Source organism: Microtus oregoni, unplaced genomic scaffold (assembly GCF_018167655.1).
Source record: "Microtus oregoni isolate MIOR12 unplaced genomic scaffold, Mior012 000054F_ref0000373, whole genome shotgun sequence".
Classification (NCBI taxonomy): Eukaryota; Metazoa; Chordata; class Mammalia; order Rodentia; family Cricetidae; genus Microtus; species Microtus oregoni.
Window position 1 is genome coordinate 2,989,408 of NW_024543830.1, and position 18,532 is coordinate 3,007,939.

Below are 18,532 nucleotides of genomic sequence, written 5' to 3' on the forward strand. Positions count from 1 at the left end.
GGCACTGTTGCTGCTATTCCAGTGTCTCTTGCACTACTGAAAGACAGTAAGTAGACACAAATTTAGACTGGGTAGCATATAATAAGGGCAAAATTAATTATATGGACAGCCACATAATACTGTGGACAGAGTTTTAGTTTCTGAGAGCCATCAGAACAAGTTACTCAACTAGGCGTCTGCACTTTTTTAAAAAATATTTATTTATTTATTATGTATACAATATTCTGTCTGTGTGTATGCCTGCAGGCCAGAGAAGGGCATCAGACCCCATTACAGATGGTTGTGAGCCACCATGTGGTTGCTGGAAATTGAACTCAGGACCTTTGGAAGAGCAGGCAATGCTCTTAACCTCTGAGCCATCTCTCCAGCCCTGAACTTTTTTGTATTAATAAAAATATTGGAATATTATCCTGTTTATTTGCTGATTGTGTCTGACTAGTTTGGGCTACCGTGGTAGAGCTGGATAGACGAAATGGGGATATGTGACCTACAAATATTTACAATCTGGATCTGTGAGACACGAACTCTCAACCTGGTTCCTTATTTGTAAAACTCACAAAACTTGTCATCTGAATCAAATGGGATAAGATACAAAGGTACTTTGTGATTTTTTGTTTTAAGGTTTATTTTATTATTACATGTGTACAAGTGTTTTGCCTACATGTATGTCTGTGTACTGCGTATGTGTCTGGTGCTCATGGAGGTCAGAGCAGGGCATTGCATCCTTGGGTGTGAGTTACCATGTATGTGCAGGGAATTGAACTTGGATTCCACACAGTAGGAGAGAACCAACTCCCACAAGTTGTTCACTGGTCTCTGAATAAGCACATACCCACCCACGTAGGCACATATGTACACATTACAGGAATATTTTGTTGTTCTTTTTGAACTATTGAGGGCCAGAGCAATGGCTCAGCAATTAAGAGCACTCTTGCAGAAGACCAGTGTTTAGTTTCCAGCACCCACGTGGTGGCTCACAACCCTTTGTAATTCCAGTCGCAGGGCATCTGATGCTCTCTTCTGATCTCCTTTGGCACAAGGCATACCTACGAAGAACATACGTGCAGGCAAAACACAAAGTAAATCTAAAATTTTTTAATTAACTGAAAATTTGTAGCTGTGTGGTGGTAGCAGCAGTGGCACAGGCCTTTAATCCCAGCACTCAGGAGCTAGAGGCACAGGCAGCAGATCTCTGAATCTGAGGCCAGCCTGGTCTACATTATGAGTTTTAGGACAGCCAGGGCTACATAGAGAAACCCTGTCTTGAAAAAAACAAACAAAAGACTTGATTAAAATTTTAGCACTTTATGGCTGGGGAGGTAGCTCTATAAAGTGCTTGCTAAGTATGCACAAAGCCATGGGTACACTCCCTAGCACCCCATAAAACTGGGTATGGTGGCAATGTGAGCTCAGCTCTCGGGAAGATCAAAAGTTGAAGGTCATCCTTAGGTCCACAACTTCTCCCAGACCAGCTTAGACTGTTTTAAAAACAAGTGTGGAACCCTGGAGAGATGGCTAGGCTGCCAAGAGCAGTGGTACCTAACCATTGGTATCCCAGAAACCAGATGATAAGCCAGACACAGCCATCTCACAAATACCTCTACAGCTCTGAGAAATCTAAGGGCCTCCTCTGGAATCACACGCACAGGAACATGCGCCTGTACATACATCTGCACGTTCATTCACACACGAGCATGCAAGCACATGCACACCAGTCTTTAAAATAGAAGGCCTGGTCAGGAAGGGTCTTCTTTTTAGTTTGTTTGTTTATTATGTATACAGTGTTCTGTCTGCATCCAGAAGAGGGCACCAGATCCCACTATAGACAGTTGTGAACCACCATGTAGTTGCTGGAAATTAAACTCAGGACCTCTAGAAGAACAGTCAATGCCCTTAACCTCTGAGCCATCTCTCCAGCCCCTGCCTACAAGGGTCTTTAGATAAAGGCCATGAGCCATGTTACCGGTCCCTTCAGTAATTTTTGTATAAACAGTATATGAATAAAACTCCCCAGCAAAAACACATACCTTCAGTGTGCCTTCTTAGGACAAACATTAGAGCAGGAAATGAAGATTTAGCATTTGTGTGATTTGAGGAAACAATAAAAGCAATAAAAACCACAAAGTTCACATGTCTAGCTGTACGTAGAGAAAAGCCAAGACTGTCACCACAGAGAACACCCACACTCTGGGGTAGGTGGCACTGGTGCCGTTAAGAAACCTGGAAAGAGTGCCAGGTGGGTAAGAGGAGAGTGGGACTGTGTCTAAGATGGAAGGAGGAAGGGCTCAGAGCAGCTCTGTGTCAGGTGGCTGAGTGTGCAGTGTGCAGCCTTTGCCAAGGCGCCTGGGTTTCACTGCTGATCAGGGGAAGGTGAACGTAAAACCCCGGAGAGCTCATTTTGCGGGCTCCTTAGTTACTTTGGAAGTGCAGCAAAATGAAAGTAGCATAAGCTGGACTGCTGGCAGCTAACTGCTGTGGCGAGGAGGAATTATGGAGTGTACTGGGGGGGGGGGTGGTTCTGTGGTAGAGCACTTGCCTAGCGTGCACAGGGTCCAAAGTTCAGTCCCAAATGCTGACTGGAAGTGGGACTGGGGAAGGACTGGAGAGCAAAGAAGAGGAAGAGGATGGGTAGGCTCAAGCAATCTTTTCAGTAAGGCTAAGGACCCATGACACCAGGAAGTAATTATTATGAATAGCAAATATAAATTACAAAAGTTTCACAAACAAGAGAAAATCCAAGGGGCTGGAAAGAGAGATGGCTCCACAGTAAGAACACTTGCAGAGAACCTGCGATCAGTCCTTAGCAACTGCATGGTGACCCACAAACATCTAATTCCAGTTCTAGGGGATCCAATGCCTTCTTCTGACCTTCTTGGGCACCAGGCATGCACATGTATACATCATACATGCAGGCAAATAATCATACACATTAAATAAAAATAAATCTTAAAAAAATCAAGCAAGGAGCCGGAATGCTGGCTCAACATTGAGAACACTGACTGCTCTTCCAGAGGACCCGAGTTCAATTCCAACACCCTCTTGACAGCTCAAAACTGTCTGTGGCTCTAGTTCTGGGGATCCAACACCCTCACATAAATATACATGCAGGAAAAACACCAATGCACATAAAATAAAAATAAGTAAATTTAAAATAAATAAAATGAGTCAGGCATGGTGGCTCATGCCTCCTTTTACCCCAGCACTCAGGAGGCAGAGGGAGAGGCAGGCCTGGTCTATGTAGCAAGTTTTAGGCCAATCAGGGCTACATAGTAAGACCCTGTCTCAAAATATATATATATATAAAGCTAGGCAGTGGTGGCACATACCTTTAATCCCAGCACTCAGGAGGCAGAGGCAGGCGGATCTCTGTGAGTTCGAGGCCAGCCTGCTCTACAAGAGCTAATTCTAGGACAGGCTCCAAAGCCACAGAGAAACCCTGTCTCGAAAAACATATATATTTCTCATATATATAATATATATTTTTAATATATAATATAAACATATATATATAATGGCTCCATCAAAGTCACAAATGGAGCTAAGAGTGGTATTTCACATCTCTAATTCCTGGGACACCAGGGTAACTTTGATTTCTAGGCCAACCTGAGCTACACAAATAAGGTTTTGCTTAGAAGGAGGTCATATTTTCTGAAATAAAGGGAGGCGATTTATTTACCAGCAATGGGAAAAGCTGTGTGACTAGTGAGAAGCATGCTGAACAGCTGAGAAGCAGTGACTAAGATGACAGAATTATCCGATGCACTGGAAAGGCCGAGGATGAGCGAGGAAATGGTTTTGGTAGAAACTGGGACAAATCAGAACGAAAGAAAGACACGAGAAGGCTACCGCACCATCCATACATGGGCTTCACTCAGCAACACTGAGTAGCTTTCCTCGGCCTAGCATGCCTTTGGCAGATACAACTGTTTGAGTCTGCTATGTCTGACCCAGTCTGAGTTCCCCTATCCTGACCTCAACAATTCTAGGGCACTATGCCCTCTTCAAAATCGCAGTGGCTGGGGGGCTGAAGAGATGGCTCAGTGGTTAAGAGCACTGACTGCTCCTCCAGAGGACCCGGGTTCAATTCCCAGCACCCACATGGCAGCTCACAGCTGTCAATGTGCATGAAATGAAGTTAAATAAAGTTTTTTTTTTAAAAAAAAAATCCTAGTGGCTGTTTTGCAGGCAGCAGGTTATATACATGCATTTACCCCCAAGCATCAACAGCTCCCATCAAAGCAGAGCTGCCCCAAAGCAGAAGAACCTGCTTGTCTAGCCAGCTGGAAGGTTCCACAGGGAGAGACAAAGAGAAAGGTACTAGCTCCTGAGTGTGAACAGAAAAAAATAACAACAAACCCACCTCAGCTCTGAACCTCTAAGTGTGCCAAGGGTGTTCCCGAGGGAAGCAGCAGCCACAGTGTCCCTCACAGGTTTGGTATTATCCCACCCAGACTCTACCTTTGGAGCTTGTATTCACAAACACTTCTATCTGCTTTTCAGAAGCCCAGTGGGTGAGATTTAAGGTATTCAAGGTTGAAAGTTTTCAATTTACCACAGTCAGCAAAGTGTTTAGGTAAAAAAATGTCTTTAATCAGAAAGGATTTATTTTTTTCCTCACCACAAATACATTAAAAGTAAAAAAAAAAAAAAAAAGAAATACACATAAACATAATATTTACACAAACGGGAACTCAGAAGACGTTGTAAAGCCTGAGCCAGGGGCTAAGGACCAGGGCCACCGGCAGGATGGCTGGTCAGCTGTGGCTCCAGGTGTCCTGCAGCCGTCTCTCTGACTGTGGCAGGGAGAGCAGGGGCAGAGAGGGTGCAGCTCCGGTCTGAAGGCAGCGTTACTGGCAAACTGTGGCAACAAGGCCCCTCTCCAGATGGTTTCTTCAGATCACCAGGGCTGACAGGAGACAGTGCAGCTGGTGGGATCGGAGTGCCGGGGGCAGAGTGGGTGAAGGGTGTTCCTGTCTTCTGGAGCACAAGGATGACACCAATGCTGGCTGCAGTGCCTTGGGAACTGTGGCTGGAGGTGGAGCCTTGGGGACTGAGGGGAGGGCTACAAATGGGAGGGCTGTGACTCCAGGTGAGGTTCATAGCTGGCCACTCTGCCAGATGCCAAGGCTGCTTTGGTTTCAACACTACATGTCCTAGCTGTGCTTGGCCCAGCTTCTCCATGAGAGGTGCAGGAGAGGAGGCAGCTGAGTCACTGTGGGGGCTTGGAAAGTCCTGGAGAGTAGGGACAGAAGAGAAACAACCAATGGTTAAGAAAGCTTACAGATTAGCTCCACTTAGCCTGGACCTTTGCTGTCCGTGAGAACGCATTGTGCAGTGCAAACACACATTGTTTTGTGCAACAGATGTGTTCTTGCCAGGTGATGATTAAGTAAAAATTTTAGCAATCACGTAATGCTTCCATTTCTCCAACCAACAGCTGATAGGCGACTGTGTAACACGAGAAACAGACAAGCTAAAACAATCCTACAGTTCTCACTATCTACACAGTGATTCCTGTTTAGTTTCTTTAAAGTCTTTTTTTCCCCCTGTGGTGTTAAGAGAATCAAACCCAGGCCTGTTATGGCTGGAGAACACTCTAATAAATCACACCCCAGCCAGAGAAGAGTAAGTGAATTAACATCCTGATTTCTGAGTTGAAGATCCTCATTTTCCATGTTTTAGTTCTCCATGAGGCATATCCTGTTACTTTTCAGTCAATTATTTTCACATCATTAAAAATTATAGTTGACTTAGTTGAACATGTTGGCAATTGCTTTTAATCCAAGCACGAGGGAGGTAAAGGCAAGTGGATTTCTGTGAGATCCAGGACAGCCAGAGCTACACAGAGAAACCTTGTCTTGAAAAAAACAAAAGCAAATTAAAAAAAAAAACCCACAATTATAGACGCCTAAGGTTTGACCTAGAATATTTTGACAGGAGTCAAAAGGTGGAGAGGGTAAGGGTTTGGAGAGCCGCAGGAAGGATTTGTAGAGGAAAACTGAGACGTCTTCCTGTGAGAGTCATCTGTATCTTCAGAAAGCAGATAAGCTGCAACAGGAGATCCCAACAAAATAGAAACAACATCTAAGCTAAATATAAAAAGTACAGGAATGCACAAAGTTGGGCATTCCTTTCCCTGAAAAAAACAAAAAAATACCACCACCAACAAAAACCTTAAGGGAAATGGGAAGAGGAACACATTTCTCCATACACAGTCCAGTTCTTGATTTTTCTCCCATCTCTTCCTTAGTTTTGAGGTTCTTACCTTGTTTATCTGATGCCTGCTCCCTCCTAACGATGACTTCTGGACAGCTATATGAGGAAACCAAGTCTTTAACATCCCTTCCACTTGCAGCAACGTTCCTAGGTAACGTTCTCTGTGGAAAAGGTAAAAGTCACTAAGTATGAAAAAAGAGACATGGAGAATTGTACAGGCCTCCCCCAATGAGATACTGAGGAGAGGAAGAGAGACACAGGGAGACTTACCCCATCTGAGGCTTCCGTAAAATACCCACTATCCGCTGGATCCGGTCCATGGCCACACTCTGCTGGAAGCTACTCAATCCTAAGGTGAAGGAGAAGGTGGTCAGAGGGGTGGAATGTAGCTCGGTGGCAGAGGGCTTGTCTAGTGCACACAGGGCACTAGGTTCATGCCCCAGCAGGAGAGAAAGCAGAGGTGAGGATTGAGGTAGGTGTAAAGACAGAGAAAGATGGGGGTTAAAATCGATTCACCCAAAGAAATCAAGTTGCAGATGAAAACAGGGAATAGCCCAGATCCCAAAGAAGATTTAATAATCGTACATTTCACACAGAGAAGGGCATACTATCCCCCGAGCCCAGAAACATAATCAATCAGCTTATTACCTCTGTCGAAGCGGCCCATTTTCAGTCCGTTCAGTAGATCTGTGAGGGGCCGTATGAACCCTTGGAGTTCTTTACACTGTAGGAAAACAGCAAAAAGACAGCAGGGATTTTTCTGCTGTCACATATCTGGCAGCCAGTACCATCCATCCCCTCAGGGTCCTTACCAATTAGGTGCTTGACGCTGCACTACTGTCTCCTGCTTTCTCTTACCTTTTGAGCAAACAGCAGGTCTCCCTCTGTGATGATACATCCCTGGGTGTGTAGACTGGTCTCCAGTTCCCCGTCTCTTGATCTTTTGACCCTAGATCCTCGCTGTTCCAGATGAGATGCTGTATGCTGGTTACCAGAAACCCTGGGTCGATGTCTGCAGCGGATAGGACCTGGACTGGGCTGGGCACCTCCCCTTTGCCCAACAGCTTCTGGCCTGAGCCCATGGGCGCTCTTGCCTTCCCTCTCATTATCAGAGGAGAAGCTAAAGTCACTGTTCACAGGGGATGTGGAAAATGACGAGGAGAGTGAGGAGGAGGAACAAGAAGAAACGCTAGATGGAGATTCCATAGGTCCAGGAGCAGAGGCTGAAGAGCGAGCGGCTCCTGTAGTACCAGAGCTCAGAGCCCGCAACTGAAAAGCAAAGCGAGAGACTCTGAAATCAGAGTCAAAAGGATTAGGAAAGGGCCTGGGAGACTGGGGCGTTCTCAACAGAAACCTTAAAAAAAAAAAAAAAACTTGCTTTTTCACCCCCATTCAAAATCCAGACCGCCGGCCCACGGCTCTTGACCCCACACAGCCTTTCTTCCTTTGGGTTCAGAGTGAATACCTGACTTTACACCTTGCCCTCCGTCTGCTGTTCTGGGCTGTTCCCTTCCGGACCTCATAGTGAGCTTATCGACCTAAAAAGCCACCCGCTAGTGGCTCGTCTGCGCACCAAAACCCACCTAAGGTCCCTATGGGGGCCGTCCCCATGGACACCCGTCTCTGTAGCTTTCGCATCCCTCACCGTCAGGTGCCCTGCGGCCGGTCAGCCTATGGTCGCACCTTTCAGGTAATGCAATTCCTCCCAAAACCCAGATCTGTGGTCTCACAAGCCCATTCCCTCCGTCCGGGTCAGTCTTCCGGAGCGCTCCGCTCTGGTCCGCTCACCTGGGTCAGCCGGCTCAGCCCCGCTCGGGCTCAGTACCCCGCTCCTTCTTCCACCATCTGCGCCGGTCTAGCCGACCCACCTCCGCCTCACTCTGTGGGTCCCGCCCCTTCCCCCTCCCAGACACGTGCGGCTCTGCACGTGCCTCCCCCTGCGTACACAGACCTCGTGCTCCCATTGGACAGCTTGCCGGCAACATGTGACTCTAGATACAGACACTCACAGCCCATTTGCTACCGCACGCGGGGGCTCGGCCAATAGAGAAGCAGCCAAGTGGTGATTGGCTGGAAGGGAAGCAGTCGATGCTCCACCCGTACATGCGGCTCCTCCGGTGATAAAAAGGAGGATGGAAAAAAGTGAAAATGAAGCAAGGGGCGGAAAAGGGTGGAGCTCATAGCCTTAAATAGGACGGTGCTGCGCGGGAGACTGCGCGGCTGGAGTGTGCAGAGCGAGACCATGCTACGGAGGCGGTGCCTCGGGACGTGGGCCCCTCCGAGCGCCTCCGCGCACGGGCGCAGCACGTGGGAGCTCTCAGCAACTCGTGTCCGCAACGTGTGTGACAACGGACGTGTGACGCCGGGCATCCGTTCCCGTGTCGGCGGCTCGCCCTCGTGACTCCCCACTCTTTCATCCTCCCCTCCTCGGCTGATAGTTGGGTGCCTCCTGCCCTGCTGGGCGAGGAGGGTGGGGACTGCAGCCGGAACAGCGCGTTCTCTCCCGGGGCTCCCGCCGAGCGGCTTCTCCAGCCGGTTCTTACATAACCCGCCACGCACGTTACCATCTCAGATGCCAGCCCGCCAAGACTCTGGGGTCAAAGCCGAACTCGTCCCTGACTTTTCTGCCCCGGGCCCTTGGGACCCTTCAACTCAATTCTCTGATTCTCAGCACAGGGAACAGAGTAGAGTAGTAGGTCCTTGATCCTCAAGGTTATGGCTTTATTTGGCGCCAGCTTATTTGTTCCTTTGAGAAGACTGGAAAGACATTGAGGAAGGAAAAGAGCAAGTCCAGAGTCACCCATAGACGCTAACAGCCGTTTTATCAAGTCAGAGTTAAAGCAAACAATGAAGAACAAGACCCTGTAATTTGAAGACAACAGAGAGATCGCAAGGGGGCACTCTAGTTCTGACTAGGGTCGGGAGGACAGAGACTCTAATTTTTTTAAAATGCATATTCTTACCAAAAGAAAAAATTGAACAGGAATAAAGTCGGGGTTTGGAGAGTGCATTATTATTTTAAATATATTTGAATACTCTTTACTTATATTTAGCAATGTGGTTATTTTAGAAAAAGGAAAAGAGTTTCTAAATTAAACCTCAGCACTGTTTCCCCAAAGTTTCAAGACAATGTCATATAAAATATAATTAAGCTGGGTGTGATGTCTTATTCCTGCTGTAATCCTAGAGGTTGGATGTAGGAGATGGGTTCAAGACCAGCCTGAGCCACGGGAGACTGTTAGAAAAAAGAAAGATTAGAAGAAGAAAAAATTAGAATTACAGGCTCAGAATAAACCTGTTATCTGTGAGTATTCTCTTTTCTACCCCAAACTAGGTTTATTTATGGGGTATGATTCCTCCTAATTAATTGACATCTAATTCAAGGGTTTTTTGTTTGTTGTTTTGGTTTGTGTCCCCCCCCCCCCCACACACACACACAGGGTTTCTCTGTGTAGTCCTGGCTACCCTGGAGGAACTCTCTTTGCAGACCAGGCTGGCTTCGAACTCAAGAGATGTGCCTGCCTCTGCCTCCTGAATTCTAGGCATGCACCACTACACTCGTTTCTAATTCTCTTTCTATTCTGCCCTTCATGCTCCCCCAAGTTTTGCTGTAATTGTTGACTTTAGAACCGTCATTAAGAAGTAGACAAAACTATTTTATTTTTCAACCAGCTTCTTGCCAAACTCTAGTCCAAAGAGTCATAGCAGCCTTCTCTCACCTGGAGGGAGGGGAATAAAAACAGAATCAGGTGGCTGACTTGATGTTTAAGAGGACACACTTGGTTTTGTTTTGTTTTTCAAGACAGGATTTTTCTGTGTAGTCTTGGCTGTCCTGGAACTCGCTCTGTAAACCAGGCTGGCTTTGGATTCTCAGAGATCTGCCCACCTCTGCCTCTCGAGTGCTGGGTTTAAAGCCTGTGCCACCACCGCCCATTATTGACAACTGGCTGACTAAGTTCAGTTCCCAACACAAATGCCCGGCGGTTCCCAAGCCCCAGCAAACTCCCATTCCTAGAACTCTGGGGGCTCCGGCCTCCTAAGCTCCACACTCTCTATACATACACAGGAAAGCAGTAGATCCAAGAAACCAGAACAGGAGGCCAAGGGAGTCTCCCCTTGCTCCCATTGCTTATGCAGACCCCACAGATTTCATGTTCTAAGATGGATTCTCCATTCGTTGTTGAGAAAGATGTGTCCCTTTCATGCCTCCTTCCTCCTGCTGAACTTTGCCTCTTGGCTCTACAGGGTTGTAGGACACACCCATTTTGACCTCTGGCACCTGCCATAACTTCAAACCTGGGCAGACTCAGCCCTGATTTTCCCAGGCTTGTTGAAAGCTTGGAAAAAGGCTTCTCCATTCAGCCTGCCTATCTTCTAGGAGGTCTTGAAAGTCCTCCCAGACCAGAATAAACGAATGGCATTACAAGTCTTTGTTTCAACTCATTCCAAATTTTAAGATTAGATAATTAGATATTTTCTAAATGGGATCCTGCTTCTTTCCTTAAGCATAGGAGAACTGAGCAGGTTGGTAAGAATTGTTTCATAGCACCCCACCAAAGCCTGTGGCTGCCCTCTTACCTTCTACATAAAGTGCAGCGCCCCTTGAAGGAGGGTCCATAAGAGAAGACAGGACACAGAACTCTGCAGACTGGACATGGCATCATTCTGATCTGGAATCTGCTAAAACATCCCCCCCCACACACACACACAAGAGGTCATTGTCACCCTTCCTAACAATTCCCATTCCCCCTCCAGGAAGATAGCCACCTCCTTACACTAACCCCCTTTTCCCTTACCTCTGATCTCAAAGGAGATTCAGCCCTCCTCCCCATCGCTGTAAAGAATTCTTCCTACTTAGGAGGCCATGACTCTCAATGACATTCGATGTTTTATCTTTTGTGTGCATGACTTTGTGCTAGACACTGTGGTAGGCGCTTTGGGGGTTATAAATGAGACATTATTACGTTCGTGCATGTACGAGGGGCTTACCACCTACAGAGAACCTACTGTGCATTTAAAACCTTTGGGAGATTTAGTGTCAGGCTTTGCTGTCAGTCCTGCAGGTTCCTCTCATTTGTATTCAACTGCTTGTTTTCAGTCCTGTTGCGTTGCCCTTAATAGTCATTGGTGTTTTGTTTTATGTTTTTATTTTTTTTTGTTTTTTTTACGTTTATTTTTTTAATTTGTTTTATGTTTTTAATTTCATATTTTTCAGATGGGTCTATATTTTCTACATTTCCTCATAATGTTCATCATCACAATACCCCCATAGGGATGAAAACCAGAGTTTTACAAATGCTGTACCAGAGCGCTACCGCTGAGCTACCCCCAATCTCTTCTCTCCCTGCTCTCCTCTTTCTTTTATTGTTTTGTTTTTTCAGACAGGGCCTCTCTACATCGCTCTAGTTTTACTAGTACTCACTGTGTAGGACAGGCTAGACTCGAACTCAGATCTTCCTGCCTCTGCCTCCTGAATGCTGAGATTAAAAGCATGTACATGAGCCTTCCTTAGTTTGAGGTAGGTTTTGGGCTCTTGGTAGCTTTTGACTGATTATATCAAGTTTTCTCTAAAGTTGGCTGTCTGCCTGCCTCTTCCTTTTCTTTGATTGATTTCTCTTCCTCCACTGACTGAGTCACTGGCCTTCCTACTTTCACAACTGTAACTTTGCCCTTAGGTCTCTACTCCTGATCTAGTTTGCTGCCTTCAGAACACCCACACAGGCTGTCAAAATTATCACTTCCAACCTAAGCCACACTGGCCTCCAAGAGTTCCCATCTTGGTCAACCATTTCCCAAACATGTTTATTAGATCCTATTTCTATTTCATATGTACATGTGTGTTTTGGTGTATGTATGTGTGTATATGTGGAGAGGTCAGAGGACAACGTGAAGGTTCGTTCTTTCCTTCCATCACACGGGTCCTGGGGATCGAATTCAGATCATCCTGTGGCAGACATCTGTACCGTCTGAGCCATCTCTCTGGTCCTCCCAAACATAGTTAAAGTCTGCAAGTTATTTTAACTCCCCTCCCTTTTTTCTTTTATAAGATTACTACTAAAGAGAAGCATTTTCTTCTAACTTTATTCTTCTGCTCTCAATTTACATGCCATTCCCCTAGTCCAGCCCTTTATCGGGTATTTCTTGGACAGCATCAACTTTTCCACTATGCATCTTGCATTTAGTCAGATGAAGAGTTTTCCTAACTTTTGATTCCATTGTCTTCACCCCACTTGGAGGGTTTACCCCATTGTGTATCAACCCAAAGTCCAGCCTGACACTTCAGACCATCTATTTGTCCCTAACTTTAAGCATATTTACATTTATTTATTTAGGTAGGAGGGCATGGGATGTTACATGTGTGGAGGTCAAAGGACAACTCTTGGAATCTCTCCTATCCTACCAAGCAGGTCTCAAGGGAGCAAACTTGACCCAGGTCCTCATGCTTCTTAGCAAGTGCCTTTATTTAATGAGCCATTGCACTGCCAAAAACAGTCTTCTGACTCGGGCAGTGGAGGCGCACGCCTTTAATCCCAGCACTCCGGAGCAGAGGCAGGTGAATCCCTGTGAGTTTGAGGCCAGCCTGGTCTATAAGAGCTAGTTCCAGGACAGCTAGGACTGTCACACAGGGAAACCCTGTCTCAAAAAAAAAAAAAAAGTTTTCTAAGACAAGACAAAGTCTATTATTTATCTCTCTCTGCCCTGGAACTTGCTCTGCAGACCAAACTGACCTGGAACTCACAGAGATACCCCTGCCTCTGGCTCTGAATGCTGGAATTAAAAGCATGTGTCACCACGCCTGACCATTTTCCCCCAATAGAGTCTTGCTATGTCACTCAGGCTGGTCTTGCTTCCATCCAGTACCCCCCCACAAATGGCCTGTTTAGAGTTTTTCTCTGCATCACCCTGTCCTGCAAGGAAGACTCCTGTCCCCAACCCCACATGGCAAAAACTTAATTCTTGAATTTCCTTTGCAGCCCAACCCTTGTGCGTATGTTTTGATTCATACTGTCCTGCTCTGTAAACTTTCCTTCTATCATACCCTCGTCACCAAACCCAGCTATTCACTCTGCTTCTCTTCCCTCTACAGCTTTCTCTCTCCTAATAACTAGTCTTCCTTTTTTTTTTTCTTCCTTTCAGAACACCTAACAAGCAAAAGCTATCTTAGTCTTAAGTTGTATCTAAAACAAAATCTGGGCCGGCTCAGCAGGTAAAAGCATGTGCCACTCAATCCTGACACACTGACTCCCCAAAGTCCTCCGGCCTCCGCGCACGCACGTGTGGTGTGGCCCAAGTGTGATACCGGTTCTGCTGGTTAGTTGACACAACAGAGTCGCCTGGGAAGATGGAACCGCATCTGAGGAGTTGACCCCATCAGATTGGATTGTGGGGATGTCTTTGGGGGACTTTTCCTGATTAATGATTGATACGGAAAGGGCCAGCCCACTGTGGGCCAATGATATAAAAGAGCAAGCTGAGAGAGTCATGGAAGCAAGCCAGTAAGCAGTGTGCCTCCCAAGTCTGTGCTGCAGCTCCTGGCTTGAGTTCCTGCCCTGGGTGTGTGACCTGGGCGTTGTAATAACCTTTTCCTCCCCAAGTCAGTGTTTCAGCACAGCGCAGGGAAACCAAATTGGAATACCTACGTGGAAGTATTAACCATTGGTTCTCTCCTCTACCAGAACCCACCCTCTGTTTATTCAAGGTCTCAGGCCTGGGATCTGTCAGGGTGAGAGTCAGCCACACTGCCCTCCTCCTTAATCCCCATTTGACTCACTGGCTCTGTAGTCACTGGCTTCGTCGTCACTGGTCTCGTTGTCACAGGATTCTGAGGGTCCGCGAGTTCTGTGTGGAGACTAATGGTGGTCTCCACTGCCTCTGTGGTCGCCTCCTTCTCCAACCCGTTCTGACCTCGGTAGGGTTGGGAAATAGTCATCATCTCTTCCTTCCATCTAACATCCCCCACAGACGTTCTCTTCCTTCCAGTAAGCCTCCTACCTCACCCCCAACCCCACATGACCAAAACTTAAGGTCAGGGATTGTCTGGGTCCAGTGCCAGCATGGATTATCTATGTATTCCATTCCACAAGTCCCTCGACTGCCCCTCTTTCACGTGTCCTTAAGCCACTGGGTTCTGGCTCCCTTCCAGCCACAGTTAAGTGGTTGTGTGGGACCCACTTCCTAGTTTCTATCTACCAGGTTTTCTTTTCTTACTTGTTTTCTGTTCTTGCTGAGACAGTCTTACTAAACAGTCCTGGCTGGCCTGGAACTTGCTACGTAGACCAGGCTGACCTTCCACCCATGGCAATCCTCCTGTCTCTGCCACCCAAGTGCTGGGATTATAGGAGTGGACAACCATACTCAGCCTTGATGTTCATTCTTGTCACCTAGCCACATTTCAGCTCTTCCCAGTTTCTGTTTGACTGTTATTTGTCCTGACCCTCTTAGACAGAGAAGTCACTCACCAACCTATCCTCCAACTCAAACACGGAGTAATCGACAGTGAAGTTTGGACTAAAGTCATCTGGAGAAGAGAAAAAAAGAAAAAAAAAACAGAAATAAAAGGGGAAGAAACTGCTCAGAATACTCCACCTTTCCTAAGTTATAAGATGTGTAGGTACTGCCTACTTCTAGTTATTTTTAGTGTTAAAAATGTTTATGAGCCGGGCGGTGGTGGCGCACGCCTTTAATCCCAGCACTCGGGAGGCAGAGGCAGGCAGATCTCTGTGAGTTCGAGGCCAGCTTGTCTACAAGAGCTAGTTCCAGGATAGGATACAAAGCTTCAGAGAAACCCTGTCTTGAAAAACCAAAAAAAAAAAAAGTTTATGAATTGGAGCTGGCAAGATGGCTTAGCAGTTAAGAACACGTATTTCTCTTTCAGAGGGCCTGAGTCTAGTTTCCAGAATCCACCTTGAACAGCTGTCAATCTCTCCTAACTCCAGCATCAGTGGGATTTCACATCACTGATCTCCATGGCAACTTCACTCATGTATAAGCACACACCCCTCCAATATACCAATTTTCTGGTTTTTTTTTTTTTTGAGGCAGGGTTTCTCTGTTTAACAGCCTTAGCTGTCCTGAAAGTCACTCTGTAGACCAGGCTGGCCTAGAACTCAAAGAGATCCGCCTGCCCCTGCTTCCCGAGTGCTGGGATTAAAGGTGCATCACCATGCCTGGCTAAATCTTTTTTTGTTTCTTTTGTTTGTCTGTTTTTTGTTTTTTTTTTGTTTTTTTTTTTTTGGTTTTTCGAGACAGGGTTTCTCTGTGGTTTTGGAGCCTGTCCTGGAACTAGCTCTTGTAGACCAGGCTGGTCTCGAACTCACAAAGATCCGCCTGCCTCTGCCTCCTGAGTGCTGGGATTAAAGGCGTGCGCCACCACCGCCCGGCTGTTTGTTTGTTTTTTGTCTTTGCTTTTTGAGACAAGGTTTCTCTGTAGCTTTGGAGCCTATCCTGGAACTCACTCTGTAGACCAGGCTGGCCTCAAACTCACAGAGATCCACCTGTTTCTACTTCTCAAGTGCTGGGATTAAAGTCGTGCCCTACCACTGCCCAGCTATAATAATTCTTAATTTTAAAAAAATCATAAACTTGAGAAATATCAAGAATCTTGATAAGTTTTTCTTACAGCCAAAATTTTGTCTGATCCTCTTGTTCTGTTGCAACGTGAAGGGCAATCTTTGAATTAAGTATTCCCCAAATCTCTTCCGACCCCATCCTGAGCCAGAGCCTCTCATATACGCACCATAATTAGGGGTAATTGTGTAATAATAATATGCCACTTGATAGTATTCACTCTCGTCCAGCTCTTCTTCGTCCTCGTATTCCTGTCCTGCAGGGACAAGAGCTACAGGTCAAAAGCTTCTGGAGCTCCTTAGCAACAGCACACATGGAGTTGATTCCATCTCTCCCGGTTCTCCTTCCTTCTGCCTCCTCTCCAGAGGTCTCTTCTCCCTGCCTCTGTACCTCCAAACCCGCCCAGGTGGGGGAGGCCAGCAGTCTGTTTTCCGTTCAGAACTCCCAGGACAGAAAGCAGATCCCTTCACATGCACTAAGTCCCATAGGAGCTGTAAACCCTTTGTGAGTGGAAGACAGAGACCAGAAATTCAGAAAATCATATAGATTCCATATGCTCCCAAATTTCTTATACATCTCTCACAAAACCACTAACATCTCAGGCTTTTAGATTTGGGTTTACTTCCAACTTCACTGCTAACTAAGCAGCTGTGTGAACAGTCCGTTCATTCCCCTCCCCCACACTTTTTTTTTTTTGAGCCTACATACAGGGTTCCCTACATAGCCTTGGCTGTCCTAAAACTCACCGTATAGACCAGTTCAGCTTTGAAATCACAGAGATCTGCCTACTTCTGCCTCTGCTTCCTAAATGCTAGGACTAAAAGCGTGCACCACCACAGCAGGCCTCACAACCCTTTCCTTAAAACGAGTCAGCTGGACCAAATGACCCATCATAGCTCCTCTTCCCTTCCAAAACTAAAAATGGTGGTGTTGATAATTGAATCCCGAATTCTAGGCCTTCTGCTAAATACATCCCTTCAACCCCAAACTAAGGACATGACACGGGAAAGGAAAACAATGAGACACACCTGGCAGACTGGAGAACAAAGAAGGGAAGGAGCCAAGCTCCTCCTGGGACCTGTCCCTAAAGACAGCCAGTTTTCTACTGTCCTATAGGCCAATCCATATTTATGTCTTTTTTTTTTTAAGACAGAGTTCACTATGTATCCCCAACCAACCTAGAACTCAGAGATCCTCCTGTCTCCGCCTCTAGAGGGCTGAAATTAAAGAAGTGAGCTACCACACCCAACTTGGTTTTGTTTTTTGAAATAGGGGTTATTTATTTATTTGAGACAGGGTTTCTCCGTGTAGCCCTGGCTGTTCTGGAACTTGTTTTGTAGAGAAGGCTGGCCCCAAACTCAGAGATTTGCCTGCCTCCGCCGCCCGAGTGCTGGGACTAAAGGCATGCACCACCAGGACTTGCTGGGTGGGAGGTGGGGTTATGCATGGGGCTAGTCTGGAACTCACTGTGTAGTCAAAGTTGCCCTTAAATTTCTGCCCCTTTTCCCAGAGCTGGGGCATGTGTCATGAAACTTGGCTCCCATTCCTATGTCTTTGCTAATAGAAGTGGGGGGTTTTGTTTTTTGTTTTCCTTCTACTTTGTAGGAAGGAGTTACTCTGGCCTCACTAGCTTCACCCCTGGCTTCCGAGCACCCACCTCCTTCCTGTCCGGCTCCTCACTCTTTTGTTCAGTTTAACAGAAATCTGAGCTCAGTCTAGCTGAAGGAACTCTCTTTGGGGCTCCATCCGCTACCAGCCTTCTCTTCTTTGACAGGACTTAACTTGGCTTTTCTGTTGATTTTTCTGGCTCCACTTTCCAGGTCTCTACTCAGCCCCCAACCCTGGAGAAAGCACCATCACCTCCTGCTGACATGCCCACTTACCTTGTCCTTCTAGCTCTTCTCTCATCCCGTTTATAAGAAAAGGACTGGCAGGCTCGGGCTCAGGAGTGGACTTACCCAGGATAAGTGGCACAGCAAGGGCGGCTAAGAAGAGGACATCCATTCTGGATTCTGCACTACCACTGTGAAAGTAAAGAGGAAATTGCTCTGTTTCCCACCACACTTACCCCGCCTCCCACCCCCCCCCTGCTGTGAAGCTGGGAGGGAGCAGTGATTCTTCTCCCAGGGGACAGAAATCCCCGCCTACTTTCTCAGCAGATCTGTTACACTGCTGCTGGACTGAGGGGCAAGCCTCTTAGATGGATGGAAACTTGTTACTCCTGCAGAGTCCCTAGCTCTAGATTAGGTCCACTCGGGGACTCCCTCTGCTGGGACCAAAGTTTATACTCTGCCCTCCTTCCCGAGGCTCACAGGTGTTCGCCTGCCTGGCAACCCTTAACTTACCTTTGGCGTGCAGAGTTGCTCTTTACCTGTAATATCTCCTCACAGGACGTTTTCTAGACAGTAAGTAAATAGTGCCTCTTCTCTGACTGCCTTGGCTATGGGGATGGAAGTGATGTTTTTTTGTTTTGTTTTTAAATTTTATTTACTTATTATGTATACAACATTCTACCTCCTTGTATGCCCACAGGCCAGAGGAGGGCACCAGATCTCATTACAGATGGTTGTGAGCCACCATGTGGTTGCTGGGAATTGAACTCAGGACCTCTGGAAGAGCAGCCAGTGCTCTTACCCTCTGAGCCATCTCTCCAGCCCCCGGAAGTGATGTTTATGAACCATTGTTTGACTCCCAAATCTCCTTAGCACTGCTGCTGATAAACATCTCATAGCTGTCAGGGCCAAAGGAA

General features: G+C 46.6%; 2 protein-coding genes across 10 annotated transcripts; both read right to left on the bottom strand.

Moving 5' to 3' along the window:
• Positions 1-4,581: 4,581 nt before the first annotated feature.
• On the bottom strand, positions 4,582-8,524 carry LOC121438085 (circadian-associated transcriptional repressor-like). 4 transcript variants are annotated; one of them, XM_041638307.1, is made up of 6 exons: positions 8,168-8,524; positions 7,075-7,507; positions 6,865-6,940; positions 6,487-6,565; positions 6,266-6,377; positions 4,582-5,232 (listed from the first exon to the last, which is right to left on the bottom strand). In XM_041638307.1, the coding sequence occupies exons 1-6, from the start codon at positions 8,230-8,232 to the stop codon at positions 4,723-4,725; spliced, it is 1,275 nt and encodes a 424-aa protein (XP_041494241.1). In that variant the 5' UTR covers positions 8,233-8,524; the 3' UTR covers positions 4,582-4,722. The 4 variants fall into 4 exon arrangements, with proteins under 4 accessions (XP_041494241.1, XP_041494244.1, XP_041494243.1 ...); XM_041638310.1 differs by lacking the exon at positions 8,168-8,524 and adding an exon at positions 8,005-8,109 and having other exon boundaries at positions 7,075-7,485; XM_041638309.1 differs by lacking the exon at positions 8,168-8,524 and adding an exon at positions 8,005-8,109.
• Positions 8,525-9,019: 495 nt separating this feature from the next.
• On the bottom strand, positions 9,020-17,803 carry LOC121438086 (uncharacterized protein C1orf54 homolog). 6 transcript variants are annotated; one of them, XR_005973036.1, is made up of 6 exons: positions 17,667-17,803; positions 15,953-16,039; positions 14,676-14,734; positions 13,988-14,121; positions 10,795-10,893; positions 9,020-9,451 (listed from the first exon to the last, which is right to left on the bottom strand). XR_005973036.1 is itself a non-coding variant. In XM_041638315.1 (6 exons), the coding sequence occupies exons 1-5, from the start codon at positions 17,785-17,787 to the stop codon at positions 10,798-10,800; spliced, it is 492 nt and encodes a 163-aa protein (XP_041494249.1). In that variant the 5' UTR covers positions 17,788-17,803; the 3' UTR covers positions 9,020-9,451; positions 10,795-10,797. The 6 variants fall into 6 exon arrangements, 5 of the variants coding, with proteins under 5 accessions (XP_041494249.1, XP_041494247.1, XP_041494246.1 ...); XM_041638315.1 differs by having other exon boundaries at positions 13,988-14,116; XM_041638313.1 differs by having other exon boundaries at positions 10,795-10,896; positions 13,988-14,116.
• Between the last annotated feature and the right edge of the window lie 729 nt (positions 17,804-18,532).

Bases quoted from the DNA above. Each gene is read 5' to 3' on its own strand.
- LOC121438085 (XM_041638307.1), bottom strand. From the start codon at position 8,232: ATGGGCTGTGAGTGTCTGTATCTAGAGTCACATGTTGCCGGCAAGCTG. The intron at 6,378-6,486 runs GTAAGTCTCCCT...CCTTTTCCACAG, and splicing joins TTACGGAAGCCTCAGATGGG to AGAACGTTACCTAGGAACGT. The intron at 5,233-6,265 runs GTAAGAACCTCA...CCTACTCTCCAG, and splicing joins GCAGGCATCAGATAAACAAG to GACTTTCCAAGCCCCCACAG.
- LOC121438086 (XM_041638313.1), bottom strand. From the start codon at position 17,787: ATGGATGTCCTCTTCTTAGCCGCCCTTGCTGTGCCACTTATCCTGGGT. The intron at 16,040-17,666 runs GTAAGTGGGCAT...TTGTCCCTGCAG, and splicing joins AGAAGAGCTAGAAGGACAAG to GACAGGAATACGAGGACGAA. The intron at 10,897-13,987 runs GTGAGTCAAATG...GGGATGTTTTAG, and splicing joins AGCCAGTGACTACAGAGCCA to CAGATTCCAGATCAGAATGA.